The 23,410-nt window shown below is 39.4% G+C and overlaps 1 protein-coding gene across 1 annotated transcript in view; it reads left to right on the top strand.

Annotated features, from left to right (window-relative positions):
• Nucleotides 1-22,957, top strand: part of ranbp9 (RAN binding protein 9) — a 90,103-nt gene extending 67,146 nt beyond the window's left edge. Inside the window, exons 11-15 of the mRNA XM_060850317.1 lie at nt 1,675-1,825; nt 4,486-4,607; nt 7,881-8,032; nt 14,758-14,869; nt 21,724-22,957. Coding sequence (XP_060706300.1) covers nt 1,675-1,825; nt 4,486-4,607; nt 7,881-8,032; nt 14,758-14,869; nt 21,724-21,854 — 668 coding nt within the window. The 3' untranslated portion in view covers nt 21,855-22,957. The remainder of the gene's footprint in view (nt 1-1,674; nt 1,826-4,485; nt 4,608-7,880; nt 8,033-14,757; nt 14,870-21,723) is intronic.
• The last annotated feature ends 453 nt before the right edge of the window (nt 22,958-23,410 follow it).

The following is a 23,410-nucleotide window of genomic DNA, read 5'->3' as shown; positions in this document are numbered from 1 at the left end:
TACCTCAGATTACAACAGGATCTTGATCAGATGGGCTAATGGGCCAAAAAGTGGCAGATGGAGTTTAATTCAGATAAATGCGAGGTGCTGCATTTTGGGAAAGCAAATCTTAGCAGGACATATGCACTTAATGGTAAGATTCTCGGGAGTGAACAAAGAGACCTTGGAGTGCAAGTTCATAGCTCCTTGAAAGTGGAGTCACAGATAGATAGGATAGTGAAGATGGTGTTTGGTATGCTTTCCTTTATTGGTCAGAGTACTGAGTACAGGAGTTGGGAGGTCATGTTGCACTGTACAGGACATTAGTCGGTCAGCCAGGTGGACCTCTTGGAATGTGAATTCCCTGATTGGATTAACAACCCCAATTCGGGAGCCTTCGCAGTCAGATAAAACCAGGAATATCGGACATCTTGTTCAGGTTATAGAGAGGTTGAATAGACTGGGGCTGTGTTATCTGTAGAGTCAGAGGCTGAGGGGTGATCTTTATACAGTTTTTATTGAAGGCGAAATTGTATTATTTAAGTGACTAATGCTGTAAATAAAGTATAACTTTGATGTGTACGCCCCTGCATTATGTTTCTATTGCTTAGTGTGTGTTTTTACATTGATTATGTGGACCTCTTGATCAACCAGAATATTTAATCAATCAGCACCCTCCTGGTCCTGTAGGTGCCAGATAATATAAGGTTTGCGATATTTGAATAATTACAATTATATTTGATCATATAATTTAGGCATTGGTGCCAAGGCCAGCGTTTATTTCCCATCCCTAGATATCCTAATGATGAGTTTCTTTAGTGCTTGGTAGTCACTTTAAAGGATAGTTAACAGTCAGCAATGTAAATGTGAGTATGGAATATATGTAGGCCAGACCAGGTAAGGACATTGCTGAACCAGATATGTTTTTATCGCAGATCAAGAGTTATATAATCACCAGTACTGATGCTCGTCTTTTAGTGCAGGTTTATTTTGTTTGGTAATTTAACTTCACAGGCTGCCATGATGGGATTTAAAATCAGGTGTATTTATCATTAGTCTAATTTGCTTGTTTGCTGTCCAGTGATGTAACAACAGTGCCATCAAACCATGCGTATTTAGAGAAATCAACTTTTGATCCAGGTCCCCTCACTAAAGCAATTAAATTGCACTCAATCCTTGGCCACATTACAAGTAGACCAATGGATGGCCATTAATCTGAAACATTGCCTCTGGTTCTGCCTCCATAGATGCAGCCAGACTTGTTCAGTGTTTCTGACATTGTTTGCTTTCAATTCCAATTTCCAGCAATAACAACATTTTGCTTTTTTGCAGTTAGACAGTTATTTGTGTAATATTAATCATTTCAGTGTCTCCATATTGAACTCTGCTTTAAATTCAAACTCCTAAACTCAGCATCTGGAAGATTATGCTTCATTGTGGCTTTCAGTAAAGCATCAAAATTAAAGTTGTTTCTCATTCGGTGTTTTCTGGCTTTTCTTGAACACTTTGACAATGTGTGTTTGTGTAAAGTAATGCTGTGCTTTGTTTGTCAAAGATTTCAAAATGATTGTAGTCTAAGTTTTCAATCATGCAGTATCTACTCATAGCTCTTTTTTTATTGTGTTTTACAACTTTTATGGTTCTGAACTAATTGATCTGACACGTATGGGTTTAATGTGTTTCATATTTTGGCAGGTTATGAAAATAATTGTAGCAATGGTATAATATCAAATAAAGGGCATCAATCTAGCAGTCACAAGCACTCAGCCTTGTGTTTAAATACATCAGAACTAAATAGTTTAAATGCTGCAAGATCTCAACAATCAAACAGCTGTAGCAGAGACAAGTAAGTGTTTTGGTTGAACTTTTCTTCAATTTGTTTTTCTGATATATTTGTTGGGCTGGCATGTTGACTTGAACACCTAACATATTTTTCACAGTCCATCCTGCCCTAGTCTTAAATATTTGCTTCTGATCACAGTTATATTTTTGAATAATTAGACAGTATCACAGCTGGCAGGATTGTATAGCTAAAACATGACTGTGTTTCGTAATAATTTATAGTACTGAAGATGACTTAAAATATGTCAGCTTGTGGAACTGATGTGGATGACAAAATGCCTTACACAATTTAGTTTTGCTAGTGCTGTAAAACACTCAGAAGTTGTTAACACTCTTATCATGTTGTGTTGCACTCCCACAATACTAAATCAAATACTTTTGGAACAGATATAGCAGCTCAAAACTGGTTATCCATGGGGCTATGTGGAACGCAGCAGTAGAATTGTATTCAACTACAGTCTTAACTTTCTGGTTCAGCACATTCCTCACTCCAGCACTGTCATCAAGCCAGAGCACTAATCTTGGTTTACTTTGGACTGTTGGAATAATACCAAGCATAGCTGAAAATAAGATAGCAACCTGGTGAAGCTACAACACAGGACTGCATTAATTGCTAAACAATGCAAATGGCAGTTATGGATAGAGCTAAGCAATCCCATGACCAGATTAAAGCTCTGCAGTCCTGCTATGTCCAGTCTTGAAAGTTGGTGGAGGAAGGGGCTGTAAAGAAATCCTCAATGATGTTGGAGCCCAGTACGTGATTACAAAAGACAATGTTGAGTGAAAAAGCTGAAGAATTTCAGCAAAATGTAGCAAGTAGCTGATCCGTCCTGATGTCCCCACATTAAGGCCCACGTTCAGGCAGTTTGATTCAGTTTTCATATCTTTGAGAAACGACTGAAGACATTGTATACAGCAAAGGTTCTGACAATGTCTGCTGTACTACAGAAGGCTTGTGCTCTTGACCTAATTTATCCCATAGCTCAGTTGTTCCAGTAGAGCTACAGCACAAACATCCACTGATGTTCTGGAAAACTGGTGAGATACATCCTGTTGTTGGAAAGCGTAGCTAATCCAATCCAGCTAATTACCACTACATTAGTATACTCCATTGCTATTAAGGTGATGGATAATACTATCAAGCAGCACTTGCATTTCAATAATTCACTCCCCAATATTTAGTTGGTCTATCCCATGTGATTGGTGAGAATATACCTCCATTGTTTAGTCTTAACAAGCACAAAGGAGATGGTTGTTGGTGTTGACTAATCTATGCTCAAGGACTTTGCTACTTCTACAGGGCAGTATTTTATGTCCAGCCATCTTCAGTTGCTTTGTCAATGACCTTCCCTCCAACATAAGATCAGAGATGGGTGTGTTCACTCATGATTTCACTGTTTACAGATTCTCACACTCAATCATTCCATGGTTGCATGCAGCAAGACCTGGGCAGTATAAGCTTTTGGGTTAATGTGTGCCAAGTAACAGTCACACCAAAACAGTAGAAGGCAATGACAAACTCCAGCAGAAGAGAATCCAACCACCTCCTATGCTGTTCAATAGCACCAACACCACCAAATCCCTACCATCAACATTGAGATTACCAGTTACTAGAAGCTGAACTGATCAGCCATGTATATACTCGAGTGACAAAAGCAGGATAGAAAATCTCTCCTCTGATTCCCTGAAGCTTGCCTACATCTACAAGGCAAAAGTCAAGAGTTTGATTGAAGATACTCTTTTTGCCTGCCTAATTGCTGTTCAAATATCAGCCAAGAGACATGACACTATGTAAGTCAAAACAAACCAGCTGGTGATCTAAGTATCTACTTCCTGCACCACTCGTGCACTGTGGCAGCAGTGTGTACCATGTGCAAGATACATTGCAGTACTCATTTCTCTGCTTTCATTAAAAGCATCTTTCAAACTCAGATTCTCTAATATGTAGGTCACAGACAGTAAGTGCAAGGAAACATCACCACCTCCTTCACATTTCCTGCAGGGCACACACTGCTCCCTGACCTTTAACAATATTGTCATTGTTTCATTGATACTGCATTACAATCCTGGATCTCTCTCTCTTCCCACCCACCCCCCTTTTTTTTTAAACAGTGACTATATCTACACCATTTTAAGGATGCAGCTCCTTCTTAAGGTCATAAGGGGCTGGGCAATGTATTCATCCTAAGAATGAATTTTAAAAATGTTAGGGATTATTTTTTGTCCCCTTGTGCATGGAGGAGGGGAATGAAGAGCTTCTTTTTTTTAAAAAAAAAATGCCTTCCCTTATACTGCATGATAGATTCGTACACTCTGCCATGAAGCCACTTATGTGGTGTGTTTCCAAAGTCAGCTGGAATCCCTGAAGGAGTGAAATCTGAATAAATCAGTATTTTTTTGCCTGCTCCTTGAAGAAAGCTTTATGTGCTTGAGAAGGAATGAATCATCCACACGTGTTGGGGAAGAGAAAAGAATGGAGTTAAAAATATTTGCATGGAGCACTGGGGAAATAACCAGTTTCCAGAGTTTTGTATGGTTGTGTTAGTTTAATGCTGTTTAAAATTATTTCACACGAGTTTGAAGGCAAATTTTAAAAAAACTGAATGCAATTTTCTTTGTAGATTTGATTACTGTGTCATTTCTTCTATTTATCTTGTTCTGTAGCACTGATATAGATATGGAGACTGAGCACTACACCAATGGGGTGGCAGACTCCTCATCCAATGGCCTCCTTAATGGCAGTTCGAAGCATGACCATGAAATGGATGAAAATGATACTGATATGGGTATGAATATTTAACTCTATAAATGAGAAAGGACGGTCTGTTTATTGAGTGCAGATACTCTGTCTGAACTCTGCCCTGAAAAAAGGTTGCATCCAGAAAGTTGGTTTTACCTTCCCTTGTTACAAGTTAGCTGATTTATAGATTCCTAGCATTTTTTGTCCTATTTTTGAGTTTGCTTATTGAGATCACTGATGAATTGTGTGCAGCATGCTGCACTGCTGACTGAGAATGCATGCAGGATGAGAGTAAGCACAAATCATTTTTAAAAGTTAAAATGGAAGATGCCTAAAAAATACTATCACTTGTCACTTCACAATCAAGTAAAATGCAAATAATTTACAGAAAGAGACATGTTTTACTTTGCCTCCAAGTGTGTTTTCTTTTGTCTTTCACTTGCCCCACCACTTTACACTGCTGCTGTGATTCTAAAGATTTAGTCTTTTGCTGAGGTCTTCAGCCACTCAGCAGCCAGTTTGTGAAAGATTAACAAAAACAGAAATTATTAGAACAGCTGAGCAGGCCTGGCAGCGTCTATGGAGAGAAATCAGTTAATGTTTCGGGTTTAGTGACCCTTACTCAGAACTGAGGAAGGTTCACTCAACCGGAATCGTTAACTCTGATTTCTGTCCACAGATGCTGCCAGACCTGCTCAGCTTTTTTTTTTACCAATTTCTGTTTTTGTTTCTGATTTACAATATCGGCAGTTCTTCTAGTTTTTGTTAACTTTATTCTGCTTACAACTTTCACAATCAACTCAACAAGGACTTTTGAAAAGGATCGTTTCAATCCATTGCTGAATTTGGTTTATAATCTCATTTGCTTTACTAAAATATGATGAAACGCTGAGAATTTGGGGTGTTCAGGGGATTTTCTAAAGTGTCCTTATTATCAAAACTATCATGTACATGTACACTGGAGATCCTGGATGTATCTCCTAAGGAGTTTACTTTTTTCCTTCATCTGTCTATTTCTAGAGTCCTGAGAACAGGGTGCATTTAGTTCTCCTGTTTAATTAGTTTCCCACTTCACTACCATTTTCAAAGTCCTCTTCTTTTGACAGGGGAATATCCAGAAATCTATTTTGTTGTCCTTCTAGATTGGACAGCGTGGCTTCTGTAAGGTTACAGTACCCCCAGGTGATTTCTAGCCAAATCATGGAATAGAATCAGAGAATGGTAATAGTGCAGTTGAAGATCCCTCAGCCAATTGTGTCTGTGCTGGCTATCTGCAAATCCAGTGTATCCACTGTCATTTTCCTTTTTTTGATTTCAGTTTGAAAACAGGGTGAATTTGCCTCAGCACACTCTATAGCATATGCCAGATCCCATGTCATTTGGGATATGTAAGTTTTTTTTTTCCTCTTTTCTATTGCCACTAATTCTTGTGTTGATTTACCTTGAATCTGTGGCCTCTGGTTCCTGGTACTTCCACCAATGGAAATAATTTCTTTCTCAATCCAGTTCACTCATGATTTTCAATACCTCTATCAAATCTCCACTTTCCCTTCTCCGAGGAGAGCAGTCCCAGCTTGTTGAATCCATCTTTATAACTGAAGTTCCTCATCCCTGTAACAATTTTCCTGAATTTTTTTCTGCACCATCTTTAACACCTTCACATCCTCCTTAAAATGCTGTCCTCCAACTGGTTTTATAAATCAGCATGGTTTTGGGGCGGTCATGAAGTGTTCTTTAGATCAGGCCTGGACCTCCTCTCTCCAAAGTATTAACCTCTGTTGGTGTTTAAAATGCTTGTCTATAGAAAGGAGGCTATTAGTGCATCAGTACCTAAAGTGGTGGAGCAGAACTGCCAGCTTTGGTTGGAAGTATCCTTGAAGTTTTAGCACCAGGTGTTCTGCCAGTGTTGTTTGTGATGTGTCCTTAGTTGATTTATGCCAGGCTATGGTGTTTGTTTTTAGAAAGGTCTGTAAGATTTGTACATGTGCAGAATGCATCGACAAGCTCTTCACTAGGCAGCTTTCACATATAAGTCTGAACCTATATGCACTCACCCCCAGTAAACTGGCAGGTTCTGCAAATGTCCTACAATATTTGCCCATGAGATGTTGTCTGATCAATTGATATCAGACCACATTACGTTGGATCACATGACTTCCACAAGTACTTTTTGTTTTAACTTTTTGAAATGGCTAGGTCCCCTTTTCATTCAGAATCTTTAGTGTAGTTTTATTTGTTATGCCAGCAACTGTTGTGAGAAGTTACATGCATCAGAATGCCACCCAAGAACAGGCAAGGTACGAAAGAGAGAAAGTCGTTCTCTCCACTTGTTCTTGTACTCCAACTCTTGACCCCCACCCCAAACTACCATACCTCATGCACAATTTCAGGCCAAACATAGTTTCTCTGGTACTGTACATCTATTAAACAAAGGATGTTCTGTTACCATTTAGAGTCCCTGTGTGTTTCATGCTCTACATGTGTACTGAAGCATGTCCATACGTTTTATTTTACACTTTTCAGGGGTTTCATATTGCTATTTGTCTATCACTTTGTTAAATATTTTGAACTGTTTGTTTTTTTTTGGAATTGTTACAATTTATATTTAAATATTCATTAGTTCGTAATAATTGTATCACCAATGACAACTGAGTGACCCTATGAATTTTCTGGGTGCAGATGAGCCATGATATTTATTAGACTCCTTTTTTTAAACCATTACTTCTAATTTTTCTTGCCATTTTTTTTTCTTGCTTAATAGTTTGGATGCTGGTTTTCTAGTATACAATGAAAAGTAACATGAATGGGACAATTAATTACAGCAGTATCTTTTTTAATTGCAAAACAAGAATGACAACGACAAATCAAAGACCTTTGGTTTCATATCACTTAACTCCATTTATTAACATTGTTAGGTAATATACGCATCAGGCATGTTCAAATTAGTGGCTGAATGGTCCACTCTTGGTCCTATTATCATTTCAATGGCAAACTAAATCCTGGGCAATCTTTGTAGGTTGTGTCGAGCAAGTCCACGTGACTAGCTGCAGTCTACATGAGCCAAAGTTTTAAAAAAAAGACTATCTACCATTTTGGCCTAACCATCTATTTAGTAAAAGAATGAATATAGATAAGACTTCAGCTTTTAGTTTACGTGGTTAGACTTGCCAATCAAGTGTTTCTGATATGCTCAATAAACTTTAGAACTTTTATTTCTGATTCAGGTGTACTGGTTGCTTTCAATTTTATTCCTCATCTGACTGCTATCTTGTTTTAACGAAACAAATTAGCTTGATGTTTTTTCATGGATTCTTGACAGAAATAGACTTGACTCAATCACGACGCCAACTTTGTGGTGGCAGCCAGGCAGCGATCGAACGCATGATTCATTTTGGGCGTGAACTGCAAACCGTGAGTGAGCAGCTGAGAAGAGAATGTGGCAAAAACACAGCCAATAAAAAAATGTTACAGGTACCAAAGTAATACAAATTTGGGCTGGGCTTAGAATTTGTACGTTAATGAAAATTTAATTTTAAAAACACATCTCCGAAGGCAAAACACAAATCAGTTTTGACTCCATCAGTCTCCTCAGACATTTTAGGTATTGTATGTAAATCATGTTCCAGGATTTAAGCATTTAATCTAGGCTGACATGTTAGTGCCACATAGGAAGCCTGGTTATACACAGAAGGCACAGGACATTAAATGGAAGCAGAGATAGGAAGTTGGTTAAAAGACAGAAAACTAAGAGTAGAGTTTAATAAATGTTTTTGGACAAGGGGAATGTAAACTTGAGCATCCCATTATCTTGGTCATATTTCTCTGGTGTAGGGGTCCCAAATATCAGAACTTGATGGAAGGCATAACATAATTTTTAATTGTTAAAAGAGCAAAGGCAGGATTAAAAATATTTTGATGGGGAGGGTTACTAAAAGTGGAATGACCTCCACAAAAGAGGTGGAGGGGCCGCACAGTGGCTCAGTGGTTAGCACTGCTACCTCAGAGCACCAGGGATCCAGGTTCAATTCCAACCTTGGATGACTGCCTGTGTGGAGTTTGACCATTCTCCCCATGGGTTTCCTCCGGGTGCTCTGATTTCCTCTCACAGTCCAAAGATGTGCAGGTCAGGGCGAATTGGCTAAGCCACTGGCTTGGCCAGCATTTGTTGCCCATCTTTAGTTGCCCTTGAGAAGATAATGGTAAGCTGCCTTCTTGAACCACGTGCTTTAGATAGACCCATAATGCCCTTAGGGGAAGAAATTCCAGGATTTTGATCCAACAGCACTGAAGGAATGACAATATTTTCAAGTCAGGATGGTCAGTGACTTGGAAGGGAACTTATAGGTGGTGGTTTTCCCATAATTTGCTGCCCTTGTCGTCCTCATTGGAAGTAATCAAGGAGTTTGAAAGGTGCAGTCTAAGGATTCTTGGTGAATTTCCGCTGTGCGTCTTGTAAACAGTACAGACTGCTGCTACTGAGTACTGGTGGTGATGGGGAGTGGAGGTGGTGTTAAGTCAAACAGGCTGCTTTGTTGTGGATGGTATCAAGCTTGTTAACTTGCTGGAGCTGCACTTATTCAGGCAAGTGGAGTATATTTCATCAACCTCCTGATTCGAGACTTTTAGATGGTGGATAAGTTTTATCGAGTCGGGAGGTGAGTTGCTACTTGTACATTTTCGAGCCTCTGACCTGGCTTTGTTGTCACTGTATTTATGTGGTGAGTCTAATTCAGTTTCTGGTCAGTGATAATCCCCTGAAAGTTGGTAGTTTAAGAATTCAGTCAATAACACATTGACATTCAATGTTGGATAATGAATATCTTGGAGGAGATGGTCATTGGGTGACATTTGGTATGGCATGAATATTATTGTCACTTGCCAGACCAAGGCAGGATTTTGTCCAGATCTTGATGCAGTATCTGAGGAATTGTGAATGGTGCTGAGCATGGTACTATTATCAGTAAACATTTTGCTTTCTCTCTCCTTCCCCCCGGCGCAAATAAAAACTTATGATGGAAGGAAGCTTTAAAGCCTGATATGAAGCAACATCTAGATATTGTAAAATTCACAACAGCTTTATTGGAAGAATGAGCATTCCCATTAAGGCGACATGTCAGGATGAGTAGAGTCCCCACAAAGATGTAACGTTAGAGACAGGCCAAACAACACAAAATTGGACTATTTGAAGGAAGCACTTCTTATGATACTAAATTGCTTCGAAGTTAAATATTAAATCATGAGCTGAACAAATAAATACACTCGTGTAGTCAATAGGACCAACAGCTAGTGACGTTGCTGGTCACCCAAAATATGAAAGAAGGCATGGCCATGTTTGAAGAACTTCTTCAAGCTTTCAACAGTTACTTTAATCTCAGAACAAACAACATTTTTGAAAGAGCAAGGTTTAACAGAAGGATTCATCATCCTGAGCAATCCATAAACCATTTCATTAATAATGTCTCGATTTAGTGAGAAAATTACTGACAATATGCTGTGAAATTAGAATTCTCATGGGTAGAATTATTGACAAGTATCAGATTTATTACCATCCAAAGAAGAATTGCAGTCGTATCCTGAGAAGAACAATTTTACCACAGGAGAGCAACAGAATCCATACTTCTATAAAGTATAAACTCACTAAAGTCTCCTGTGACATGCCAATACAAACAGGAAGCCAAACAGCAGATACTCACAGTCACTCAGTATTATGACAATAAGCAAATGCTTCACGGGTGCAAGCAATGCTGTGACGGAAGAAATCTGGATCTGTAAAACTTCAGGACACTTGCAGAAGGTGTGCAGAAATATGATAGTTTCACAGCAGCCAAAAGCCATATTGTACAAGCTACCGTTAGAAAAGATGTCTGATGCATTCCTGGGAGAATTTGTTGATTTTAGCTGACTGAAGTTCGACTAACTTTTTTTATCAATGGGCATCTTATTAATTTTAACCTCGATACAGGGGAGTGACACTGTCTTAGCAGATCGAGTACCATTGCTAAAAGAAATAGAAATTGCAGCCTACACATGAAACTGTGGTCCATGCAGAATAATTCTCAATGTTAAAAGTATACTACAAGGAATGGGCACTGGTGCCGTGACAGTGATTCTGCCTGTAGCCCAGCAAGTCCCACCTGCTCTAGAAGTGTGAGATAACATGTCTGTTCCGGTTAATTGGAAAGTATCTATATTACAAGCAACAATGGAAAACAGCGTGTAAGAGAATCATGCATAAATTCACAATCATTACTTCTCACTTTTGAGTATCCGCACATATCATCACCTCAACGTAACCTGAGGCAGCAAAAGGAATTCAGCCAGCTCCAAGGCAGTGACTGGTCCAGGAATACACCATCATTGTGCACTTGTTCATGAGGCATTTGGTAGATGATTTCATTGACCTTTCTGAACACATGGCAGAACCCAGAAAGTGAAAGGAATCTATTTAGATTACCTATGATGTCATAAAAGAAATGACACAAAGATAGGTGAAGGGATAAGTAGTGTTGAGAAAGCTGGGATACTGCACAAGGACTTGACGGGCTTGGAGAGTGGCAAAGCAATAGGCAATGGAATACAGTGTGAGGTTATGCACTTCAAAGAATAGAGGCATACATAACTTTCTAAATTGGGAAAAGCTTCAGAAATCTGAAGCACAAATGAACGTGGGAGTCCTAATTCAGGATTCTCTTAAAGTTAATGTGCAGGTTCATTTGGCAATTAGGAAGATAAATGCAGGGTTAGCTGCCTTGAAATGAATGCTCATACATGTCATTTCAAGAAGGCTAGAATATAAGAGCAGAGGTGTACTGTTGAGGATGTAAAAGGCTATGGTCAGACTGCATTTGAAAATTTGAGAGTAGTTTTAACCCCCGTATCCAAGGAAGGGCATAGTGGCCTTGAGGGGGTGGTCCAAAAGAGGTTCCCAAGAATGATCCATGGAATGAAGGGCTTGTCACGTGGAGTGGTTGAGGATTCTGGGTCTGTATGCAATGAAGTTTAAAAGGATAAAGGGAGGGGGGGTTCTCATTGAAACGTACAGAGTTACAGGCCTAGATAGAGTGGACTTGGAGATGATGTTTCCACTAGTAGGAGAGACTAGGACCTGAGGGCACAACCTCCGTGAAGGAACAACACTTTAGAACGGAAATAAGGAAGGATTTCTTTAGCCAGGGGGTGGTGAATCTGTGGCACTCATTGGGAATAGATGGATAATCAATACTGTTGATTAGTAAGGGGATCAAGGGTTAGAGGAAGAAGGCAGGAGCATAGGGTGAGAACATATCAGCCATGATCAAATGGTGGAGCAAACTCGATGGGCTGAATGGCCTCATTCTGCTCCTTTATCTTGTGGTCTTATGGTTTCACATGGCTTTGAAATCCCAGTAGCCAGCAAATGCTGAAACAAATTTGATGAGAACAAAAGAGCAACAAAGAATGTGAACCAAAAGCTGGGATTGTTTTGAAGGATGGCCAGACTAAAGGTCTATCAGATTGGCCAAGAACTTCATGCATTAGCAGCATTTTTAAATTATAGAAAACTTACTAATGTATGAGTAAAGACTGATTATTCTAATTTCCTCTCAGGGATGTATCTTACTCAGGAGTCTATACTGGCAACATGTGGACATTGTAAAGGGTATAGCCAAGGCTCAGTCATTTGCTCATTAAATCTTTAACTGAAGTTGTTCAGACAGCAAAATATTGTGGTGAATAAATTGATACATCAGATTTGACACTGTTGTCAGATGATAAGGTACAAGTTCAAGAGGAATATTTGTTTCTAAAGAAGAATTTATACCAGTGACCGCGAGAATGCTCATCCGAAGAGGGCAAATTATGGCTTACGTATTCAATAACTGAATTAAAGTATTTGTAATTTCAACACTGATGTATCCGTAGATTGAGAATGAAGCTTTGCCTGTACCAAGTGTAGTTGAACTGCATACGACCCCATGGATCTGCACCCAATGTCAATTGATTCAGGCTGCAGCTAAAAGAAATTAATTTGTTCATAAATCTAGGGTACCGAAAGAGCTTGTTACTAGAGAGTAGCTGTTGTCCATGATGGACACTAGTACGCTTCATGGTCACTCAGATAGTGATATAGGCCAACTACCCGAGTTAGAAGGAAAATCGAGGATCCTCCAAGTAATAGTTCAACAACCAAGTTTAAAAGGAACAACACCCACTTGAATGTCAGCCAGTAGATAGAAGATACTCCACTGGAGTAATGGCTGTCAGAATAACCAGAGTCAAGATCAGAATTGGAGTCAATTATCTTCCAGTCGAAGACTTACCAATTTTCCAAATCTGAAGTGTGTGTTCTGGAAGAATTAAAAATCCCATTTACAAATGTTAACGGTAGAAAAAAAAACCTGCTGCTGTTGGGGGGTGTGGAGAGGAGTTGGCTATGCTAATGAAGTATAATGTGATACTTTTAGAACTATCATTAAGTCCATCCAATCAGATTAGTTGGCTTGACATTATTACTGATATAACTTGTACCTGTTGCTATCATGTAATAAGCTAGATCTTGCCATGCCTTTTTATGACTCTCTAATGGTTTATATAGTACCATTGTTAACCACATACGCCCATAGACCCTATATAGAGAGGAGACTTGGGGCAGCACAGAATACTACCTAGCTATCTGAAAATGAGGGGCATCCAAAGCTAAGGCTATTTGAGAAAGACCACCTGTGAATTGAAAGAATGCAACAGTGAAGCCTTCTTTAGATTTGAATGTTATTGCAGGGTCTTGTTTGGCAACCATTGGCTCCTCTGGGTATTTTTAGACTTTTTGTTCAGTAAAATGGCACTGTTTTACTGTATCCTGCACAACGTTTTCTCTTCAGGTTTGCAAGTAGATAACTGTGATAAAGAAACGGGGTCAGAAACTGAAGTCCTTTGTGACCTACCAATTTGATCAGGCTTACAAAGAGTTGTAAGCTGAACTAGTCGGAAACATTTGAGTAATATTTAATCATAGCTATGCAATAGCCAGTGTGTTTCATATAATTTAAACCGACAATCCTTCAGAGCATACCATTAAAAGCAGGAAGTAAATGGAGTCTGAGTTACCCAGTATCTGTATTTAAGCAAAACTTTATTCTTCAATATTGAAACAACAAAAAACAAAGGATTTCAATTAAAGTTATTTAGTTGCACCATTGTTAATTGAGCCATTTTTCGTTTATTTTGTTTTTATTTTAATGCTTGAAAGACCCAGATCCTCTGGTATAGTTACGTGGTTTCTGTAATGTGCTTGCACTCTTAGAGTAGATTAGATCACACTTAGTGTGGAAACAGGCCCTTCGGCCCAACAAGTCCACACTGACCCGCCGAAGCGCAACCCACCCATACCCCTACATTTACCCCTTACCTAACACTACGGACAACTTAGCATGGCCAGTTCACCTGACCCGCACATCTCTGGACTCTGGGAGGAAACCGGAGCACCCGGGGAAGAACGTGCAAACTCCACACAGTCAGTCGCTTGAGTCGGGAATTGAACCCGGGTCTCGGGCGCTGAGAGGCAGCGGTGCTAACCACTGTGCCACCGTGCCGCCCACTCCTTTAAGTGCTGCTGAATTCTGTGGTGGAACTGGAATAAATAGGAATTTCTGCACCTTAGCCTGCTGGCTTGTTTTCAGCTGTGAAGACATCTGAAGGAACTGAGCACAATGCTTTTATACTGTTGACCTGAGGAAAGTATCTTTGTGCTGTGCAGGATTGAAACTTTGTCCTGCCTTTATTATAATCAAATTAACTAATCCCACAGTTTCTGAAAACTCAGTATCTGTTGTGAATGGAAGTTCCAGTTTGGGGCTTGGAATGAAAGGCTCAGTGTGTAAGGACTGTGCCAGTAGTCAGTGCCTTAATACCTTTTCTTTAACAAATTGAATCATGCATTTGTCAACTTGGCTACCACAATATTCATGGTGTCAGATCCAAGAATTCAGAATTAAATACATCTTTATTATAACTCAAAAGTTATGATTATACATAAGCATTAGGTTTCAGATCATCAGAGGCTGTGCTGCCTTTGCTTGTGCATAGCTCAAGTGTGATTTTGTTTTCAGATTTAATTTTTAATATAGTAAATCAATACAATTGGACAACTTTCTTTGAAATGCCTTCCATTTGAAATATTTTTGAGTTGTTTACATTTTTGATATCTTTGCACATTCTAGGACGCATTTAGCCTGCTTGCTTATTCCGATCCATGGAACAGTCCAGTAGGATATCAGCTTGATATTGTGCAAAGAGAGCCAGTGTGCTCTGCGTTGAATAGTGCTATATTAGGTGAGTACAAGTCGTATATTTGCAAGTCACTTTAGTTGTTTGCTATGACCATATCTAAAACTGTATTTTATCTTAACGTTTCCTATTGTTTGTAATGTGTAATTGAATGGGAGAAATTGTTTACTGCCTACAGTAAACTAAAAGGGAGGTTAAATGTCTAGTAAAGAGGAAGGAGGAGGCTTACATAAGGTTGAGGAAACAGGGTTCAGACAGAGCAGTGGAGGGATACAGGATAGCCAGAAGGGACCTGAAGAAAGGGATTAGGAGAGCTAAGAGAGGGCATGAAAAATCCTTGGCGGATAGGATCAAGGATAACCCCAAGGCATTTTATGCGTATGTGAGAAACAGGAGAATGACAAGAACGAGGGTAGGTCCGACCAAGGACAGTAGTGGGAGATTGTGTATTGAGTCGGAAGAGAGAGGAGAGGTCTTGAATGAGCACTTTTCTTCAGTATTTACGAACGAGAGGGACCGTATTGTTGAAGAGGAGAGTGTGAAACGGACTGGTAAGCTAGAAGAGATACTTGTTAGGAAGGAAGATGTGTTGGACATTTTGAACAACTTGAGGATAGACAAGTCCCCCGGGCCTGACGGGATATATCCTAGGATTATGTGGGAAGCAAGAGAGGAAATTGCAGTACCGTTGGCAATGATCTTTTCGTCTTCACTGTCAACGGGGGTGGTACCAGGGGACTGGAGAGTAGCGAATGTTGTGCCCCGGTTCAAAAAAGGGAATAGGGATAACCCCGGGAATTACAGGCCAGTTAGTCTTACTTCTGTGGTAGGCAAAGTAATGGAAAGGGTACTGAGGGATAGGATTTATGAGTATCTGGATAGACACTGCTTGATTAGGGACAGCCAGCACGGATTTGTGAAGGGTAGGTCTTGCCTTACAAGTCTTATTGAATTCTTTGAGGAGGTGACCAAGCATGTGGATGAGGGTAGAGCAGTGGATGTAGTGTACATGGATTTTAGTAAGGCATTTGATAAGGTTCCCCATGGTAGGCTTATGCGGAAAGCCAGGAGGCATGGGATAGAGGGAAATTTGGCCAATTGGATAGAAAACTGGCTAACCGGTCGAAGTCAGAGTGTGGTGGTAGATGGTAAATATTCAGCCTGGAGCCCAGTTACAAGTGGAGTTCCGCAGGGATCAGTTCTGGGTCCTCTGCTGTTTGTAATTTTTATTAATGATTTGGATGAGGGAGTCGAAGGGTGGGTCAGTAAATTTGCAGATGATACGAAGATTGGTGGAGTTGTGGACAGTGAGGAGGGCTGTTGTCGGCTGCAAAGGGACTTGGATATGATGCAGAGCTGGGCTGAGGAATGGCAGATGGAGTTCAACCCTGCCAAGTGTGAGGTTGTCCATTTTGGAAGAACAAATAAGAATGCGGAATACAGGGTTAACGGTCGGATTCTTAGTCAGGTGGAGGAACAGAGGGATCTTGGGGTCTATGTACATAGATCTTTGAAAGTTGCCACTCAGGTGGATAGAGCTTGTAAGAAGGCCTATGGTGTATTAGCGTTCATTAGCAGAGGGATTGAATTCAAGAGTCGTGAAGTGATGTTGGTTAGGCCACATTTGGAGTACTGTGTGCAGTTCTGGTCGCCTCACTTTAGGAAAGATGTGGAAGCTTTGGAGAGGGTGCAGAGAAGATTTACCAGGATGTTGCCTGGAATGGAGAATAGGTCGTATGAGGATAGGTTGAGAGTTCTCGGCCTTTTCTCGTTGGAACGGCGAAGGATGAGGGGTGACTTGATAGAGGTTTATAAGATGATCAGAGGAATAGAGTAGACAGTCGAAACTTTTTCCCTGGGTACAACAGAGTGTTACAAGGGGACATAAATTTAAGGTGAAGGGTGGAAGGTATAGGGGAGATGTCAGGGGTGGGTTCTTTATCCAGAGAGTGGTGGGGGCATGGAATGCGCTGCCCGTGGGAGTGGTAGAGTCAGAATCATTGGCGACCTTTAAGCGGCAATTGGATAGGTACATGGATGGGTACTTAAGCTAGGATAGATGTTCGGCACAACATCGTGGGCCGAAGGGCCTGTTCTGTGCTGTATTGTTCTATGTTCTAAAAGTGGACATAATCTCGAGGTTAATTGGATGTGATAAAATTCTGCCAAAGTACTGTAATCATCAAACGTTAATGAGTAAAATATCAACATAAGGCTCAACTAGATCTTATTACCTAACACAGCAACATTCAATTATCTACATTGGCTCCAATCCATGTACTTCCCTCCTATCCTCCATTTTTTGGTTTGGTCCGTGAGACCATGTAAAGTTTTTTCGGGCAAATCTCTAAGGGTGAGTTCAACCTCTTAATACTCTTGCTTCTCTTTTCACTGCCCTCTTATCTTCTCTAAATTTCTCCCTCCATGTAAACATTAATTCACAATCACTTAGTTTTCAAAGATAGTACCATCAAGAGATGGTTTCTTAAGAGAGGGGTAGTAATAGATTTAAAAAGGAGGGAGAACTGCCAAAGAGAGGTAATCAGGAGAAGTAGTTGGCTGGTCAGACATTTAGTGGAAATGGAGTTTAGATGGAAAGAAAGTTTCACAAACAAGATGGGGTCAGAGCAACATTAACAATAAAGAGAAAGGCATGAGTTCAAAACTAAAGCATGTGCACTTGCAACTCTCATCATCTATTGAGATAATTTTCCTGAACTATTTTCTTTTGTCACTTTTTAAGCACCAGGTATCATGTGGAACTGCAGAATTAGGTACTTAACAATACTGTGATACAATATTGTTGCAAATCATACCATAAGTTTTTTTGATTTGCTGAACAAATTTGCTTTTGTTGAAGGGAGCCCACAGTTCCACTTTAGATGTTGTACTCCTCCGTAAAGTTGTTACTCTTCTTCACCGTCCCTCACTCTCCATGGTGTGATCATCCTTTAACGTACAATAAATATCTGGTTTAGCCTTCATTTACAGATCTGGCTGGATGTTGAAAGCACTATTTAGTTCTGCTCTCATCCACAAAAACCATAAATTCCAGAATGATTCTGATATTCAAAGCATCCTTTCACTGTCAGAAACCACCATCTTAAACTATTTTCACTGTCCTTTCTAGTGTTTCTACTAACAGCAGGTGGAAGGAATTCAGGAATTTCTTTGTCACTAAGATCCAGCCCATATAATCTGCTACGTCTCTCCCCTCCACTAGCCCACCAAACCAACTTCCTCATAGACAGTCTCTGCTTTAGTTTTGAACTCATGCTTTTCTCTTTATTGTTAATGTTGCTCTGACCCCATCTTGTTTGTGAAACTTTCTTTCCATCTAAACTCCATTTCCACTAAATGTCTGACCAGCCAACTACTTCTCCTGATTATCTCTCTTTGGCAGTTCTCCCTCCTTTTTAAATCTATTACTACCCCTCTCTTAAGAAACCATCTCTTGATCGTACTATCTTTGAAAACTAAGTATGCTTCCCTTTTACAAAGTCCTTGATTGTATTTGTTGCCTTCCACATGTGCTCCCATCTTTTGCAGAACTTCACTTTTCTGCTTCTACTGTACTACTGAAACTGTTCTTATCAAAGTCATGAATGTAATGGCACTAAAGGTAAATATCACTTCTTATCCTTCTCAACATGTGTGCATCATTTTACACTGTTGACCATACCATCCTTCTGTAGCCTTCATCTTTTTAAGATGCTATCCCTCTGATTAAGCTTCTGGATATCTACCCCAATTGCACTAATGACAACTTGTTGTTGTAACCAGATGATCTACAGGTGTACCACAGCATCAGCTCTAGCTTTCTAATTTTGATTTTTCTTTTCCTTCACACATGTAGTATTGAGGTTGAAGGATCATTTGTCCAATAGAAATCTGCCTAACTACTTCACATTGAAACATTGAGAACGGTTTGTGTTCAATTACTACTCAGGCACGTTATTCGAAATAGATTTTTCCACCCTGCATACTGGATTTCTCCCAACCTGTCTTAAAATTATTTAGTACGACTTTATATTTGTCCTTGACTCTTCAGATTTGTATTGTCACATGTATTCGAGTACAGACCTACAGTCAAAATTGTATAATGTTGCCCCACATGGTGCCATCTGAGGTACAAAGATATCTAGATACAAAAAACTTAACTAACAAAGCAGGAGGAGAAACAGAGTTAAAATGTTAAGCATTATCTTCGTAGAATAAGTAGAAAAATAAAGAAATAAGTTATTAGTTAACATTATTCCTTTATTTTTCTGGTTTAAATAAAAGGATTTTAAAGTTACAAGTTCAGCAGTCTTGAGTCCTCACCATATCTTGCTCCCCAGGAGACCATGGCTGCCACCACCATAGGTATTAGGGGGCCTCCCTGTCTGTTTGCTGTTCCCACACTGGGTCGTGATGCCATCGCTGCTGCTGAAACTGCCGTTTCCCCGATCTCCCCTTGCTACTTCCAGAACATGTCAGGGCAGGACCCACGTATATGCCGAGATACCGCCATGCCGCGCTGAGATGCTGTCATGAGCCCCAAGAGACTGGGCTGAGACACCGCCCTGGTGTCTTGCCGGGACCACACTCAGTCAATGATCCATATTTAGGTTCAATAAAAAAATCAGCCCTGGGGGAATAAAACCATTGGCAAACGCACACCTACGCTTCCAGATTGTAAGTCTTGAACATTTTGGCATCAAATAGAGTCCTAGAGATGTACAGCATGGAAATGGACCCTTCAATCTAACTCGTCCATGCCAACCAGATATCCGAAACTAAACTAGTCCCATTTGCTAGCACTTTGCCCGTCTTCCTCTAAACCCTTCCTATTCATACACCCATCCAGATGCCTTTTAAATGTTGTAATTGTACCAGCTATCTCCACTTCCTCTGGCAGCACAGTCAATACATGCACCACCCTCCCCTTGCCCCTTAGGTGCTGCTTAAATCCTTTGCCTTCCACCCTAAACCTATGCCCTCTAGTTGTAGACTCCCCACCCAGGGAAAATACCTTGTCTATTACCCTATTCGTGCCCCTCACGATTTAATAAACCTCTGAGATCACCCCTCAGCCTCTGATGCTTCAGGGAAAATAGCCTCAAGTCTATTCAGCCTCTCCCTGTAGCTCAAATTCTCCAATCCTGACAACATCCATGTAAATCTTTTCCAAACTGTTTCAAGTTTCATAACACCTTTGAGATCAGACTTGAACACTATATTCCAACAGTGGCCTAACCAATGTCCTGTACAGCCACAACATGACCTCCCAACTCCTGTACTCAATAATCTGACCAATAAAGGAAAGCATACCAAACGCCTTCACTATCCTGTCTACCTGTGACACTACTTTCAAGGAACTATGAACCTGCACTCCAAGGTCTCTTTGTTCAGCAACACTTCCCAGGACTTTACCATTAAGTATATAAGTCCTGCCCTGATTTGTCTTTCCAAAATACAGCACCCCACATTTTTATAAATTAAATTCCATCTGCCATTCCTCGGTCCATCTGATCAAGATCCTATTGTACTCTGAGGTAGCCTTCTCTTTGCTGTCCACTACACCTCCAAATTAAATGTTAGGGATTTGAGCAAAATACTCTTAAACTGTCTTTCCTCTGTCTTTTGTCGTCTTCCAAGTTTGCATAATCTTCCATTATACAAAGGAGATTAATGTCAAATGAAGGACGGAATGGAAGATGTTAGGAACTTTTTTGTAACCTTGGTATTTCCAGGCAAAATTTCATGTAAAAAATGGTTCTACGGTACTATAGACCACCCCCACCTTTCTGCACCTGCAAAATTCACATTACTTATTGCAGGTCTCTAACATCCCATTGCAGTGACAGAGGTAAACATGCAATTCTCAAGCTGCCAGCCATCTGGAACGACAAACTTGTGACATTTGCCATAAATGAATTAAAAGTTGGCACAAAATCAGCCTGACTAAGAGATTTTGTCCACTGAACATTGAGGGAAGAATAGAGATGGATTTTGTGATGGCTGTATGCAATAAATTGTGAGATGGTCAACTGAGATTATTGAAATGGAAGGAATGCAAAAACAACACTTGCATCTATTCTGATATTGTTCCAAGATCTAGATGTTAATGGTATGTTTAGAAACCTATAAAAGAGTAATCCTGCAGTTACTCTGGGTCAGGTCTTGTACCTACCACTTTATCTAAAAGCAGCAATCAATTTTGGGGAAGAAGTCTTCTGACAGCCTGAAAATCTTGAAAAGGAAACCGTGGAGCTGTGATCCTGTGGCTGAAGTTCCATCTTTTTTAAAGAAAAAAGTCCTAACCTCTAAAATTGACCTGAATCTTTTCTAATGAATATGTGGTTGTTGGTATCATACACTGCATTCTTTAATTTACAACAATGTTGTCCAAACATTTAATTATTTGAATGAAATTTAAAATTGTAGGAGGAATATTAACATGTTAATTTGGCAGATGGTCGAAATGCGAATCTGCTTTAAACATTTGTGTGTAATTGTCAAGTTGGTTGGAAGGATTGTTGCCATGCAGTCAGAAGACTTGCCCCTGGAAGCCTCGAGTCCTGCTGGTCATAATCTTTCACTTTGCCATCAAGTTTTGGAATAGGTGTTGAAAATGGAGCTTCTAACTCAAATTGAGGTCATGTCATGCAAACTTCTATTTGGAAAAACATGCAAAAGGATTCAGTGTCACTATTTCTTAATAAAAACAAAATGTTATAGGTATGACTAATTTTTTTAATATGATCAGAAGAACAACAACTAGTTTTTCTCAACTGCTATGTGCAGATGTTAATTTTGTATAAGAGATTAGTGCGTATCTGTAGGTATTTGGTCATTTCAATGTACTGAAACAATGGATTGAAGTTACGACACTCACTTTGTCTTTCTTATTACAGAGTCTCACAATCTGCCAAAGCAACCCCCACTTGCTCTCGCCATTGGGCAAGCTTCAAAGTGTTTGGAGCTGATGGCCCGATTGGGAATTGGTTCTTGTGCATTTGCCACAGTGGAAGAATATTTGCACTAGCTATGCATTTGTACAGCTCATCCCAGAGCCACCTTTAATATTATAGTGACCATTCTCCGAACCAGGTCTGCTCAAGGGAAACTGACTCTTAATTTCCATTGATCTTTTGGGGACAGATTGTAAATGTCATTCTATTTCTGCTTCCTAGTTTACAGCATGGTCCAGCTGTTTTCTAACTTATATGCACAGTTCATTGACATGTTTTGCATTATTTTTTTATAGCGATGTCTGGAGGAGTTGTAACAGTGTAGTATGTATATTTGTTTTGGTGGAACATAACTGTGCTTCCTTATTAATTCCTCAAACATGTCAAAGGATTCTCATCTGAATTGGGCTGATTGAGACTTCAGCTAAAATAAATTATCCATCATATGGGACAGTGTCATTTATTCTTAAATATTTGGAGGAGAAAAACTAATTGGCTAAAAAAAATTAAAAGTGCTTTAATCAAAATTAAAGTGAGAATGTGTGAATAAAAGTATTTAGTTACAGATTAAAACCAAAAAACTAGGTTTTTTGTACTTTATTAAAATGTATCTTTTGTGATAAACCAAAATTTAAAATTGCTGTTGTGAGAGTGGACCCCAATGGTGAGCATGTCTAATACAAAATGGATAAAAATGTTTTCCATCCCTCTGATGTACATCAAAAAAAGTTAAATGCTTGAGTAATTTGGTAGATCTTTTAAGTATAGATGGATGGAGGGAGAGTGATTTGTTTTTCCCTCGCAAGCATATTGTAAATCTTCATTACTCAGGAGTTGAATGGACAGTCTCAACACTTGTGATCGATTGCAGCGTGTTGGTCCCAGTGTTTTTTTTAAAATCTCACCAGGTTGTCTGTGTGCACATGCTCTCCACGTTTCCCCTGCCCTCTCTCCAAACATTGTTTAAATGCAGAGAAATACATTCTACACCCATCATTTTAACCATTGTAAAATAACAGTGTTAAGTACTTGTCAACACATTGTGTGGTAATGACATTATTTATATTAAACCAAATACTTAAGTCAAAATCTGCAATGTCTTAATTTAAACTTTGTACACTCTGCATTTTTAAGCAGTGCTTGAGTGAGTACTATACTGCAATAAACAAATGTATGAATCATAATTAATCAGCTATTAAAGATTTAAATCTATTGAAATGGGTACTGTTTATTTACTTGTTAAATAGCATTGTCTACATGCTGAAATGAAAACTTTTTAAAATTGTGCACACAAAAAATCACAAAACTTTCTGAAGGATAAAGTGATAACCTTTGAGGCTAGGTGTTGAATTCACTTAGCAATCATCACCGATCACTAGTTATTGTAACATATTCTTCAAAACAAATACTTTTAATACAGTATTCAAGTATTTTTAAACACTTTGTTAAAATCAGCTATGTATTGCAGGCCAGGCTGATTTGTAGCCTACTGCCTGTTATGACCCTACATCATTCCTCTTTAGAAGAATGTATTTTTTATTTCCTCTTTATCCAAAAAAAATCAATTGAAGTTACTTTTGTCATTGTGGTGACAATCAGAACTATTTATTTCCAGCAGCTTTTCTTGCAA

The sequence above is a fragment of the Hemiscyllium ocellatum genome, chromosome 34 (assembly GCF_020745735.1).
Source record: "Hemiscyllium ocellatum isolate sHemOce1 chromosome 34, sHemOce1.pat.X.cur, whole genome shotgun sequence".
NCBI classification, from domain to species: Eukaryota; Metazoa; Chordata; class Chondrichthyes; order Orectolobiformes; family Hemiscylliidae; genus Hemiscyllium; species Hemiscyllium ocellatum.
Note: the sequence above shows the minus strand (reverse complement) of the source record. Positions and strands in the feature narration are given on the sequence as shown.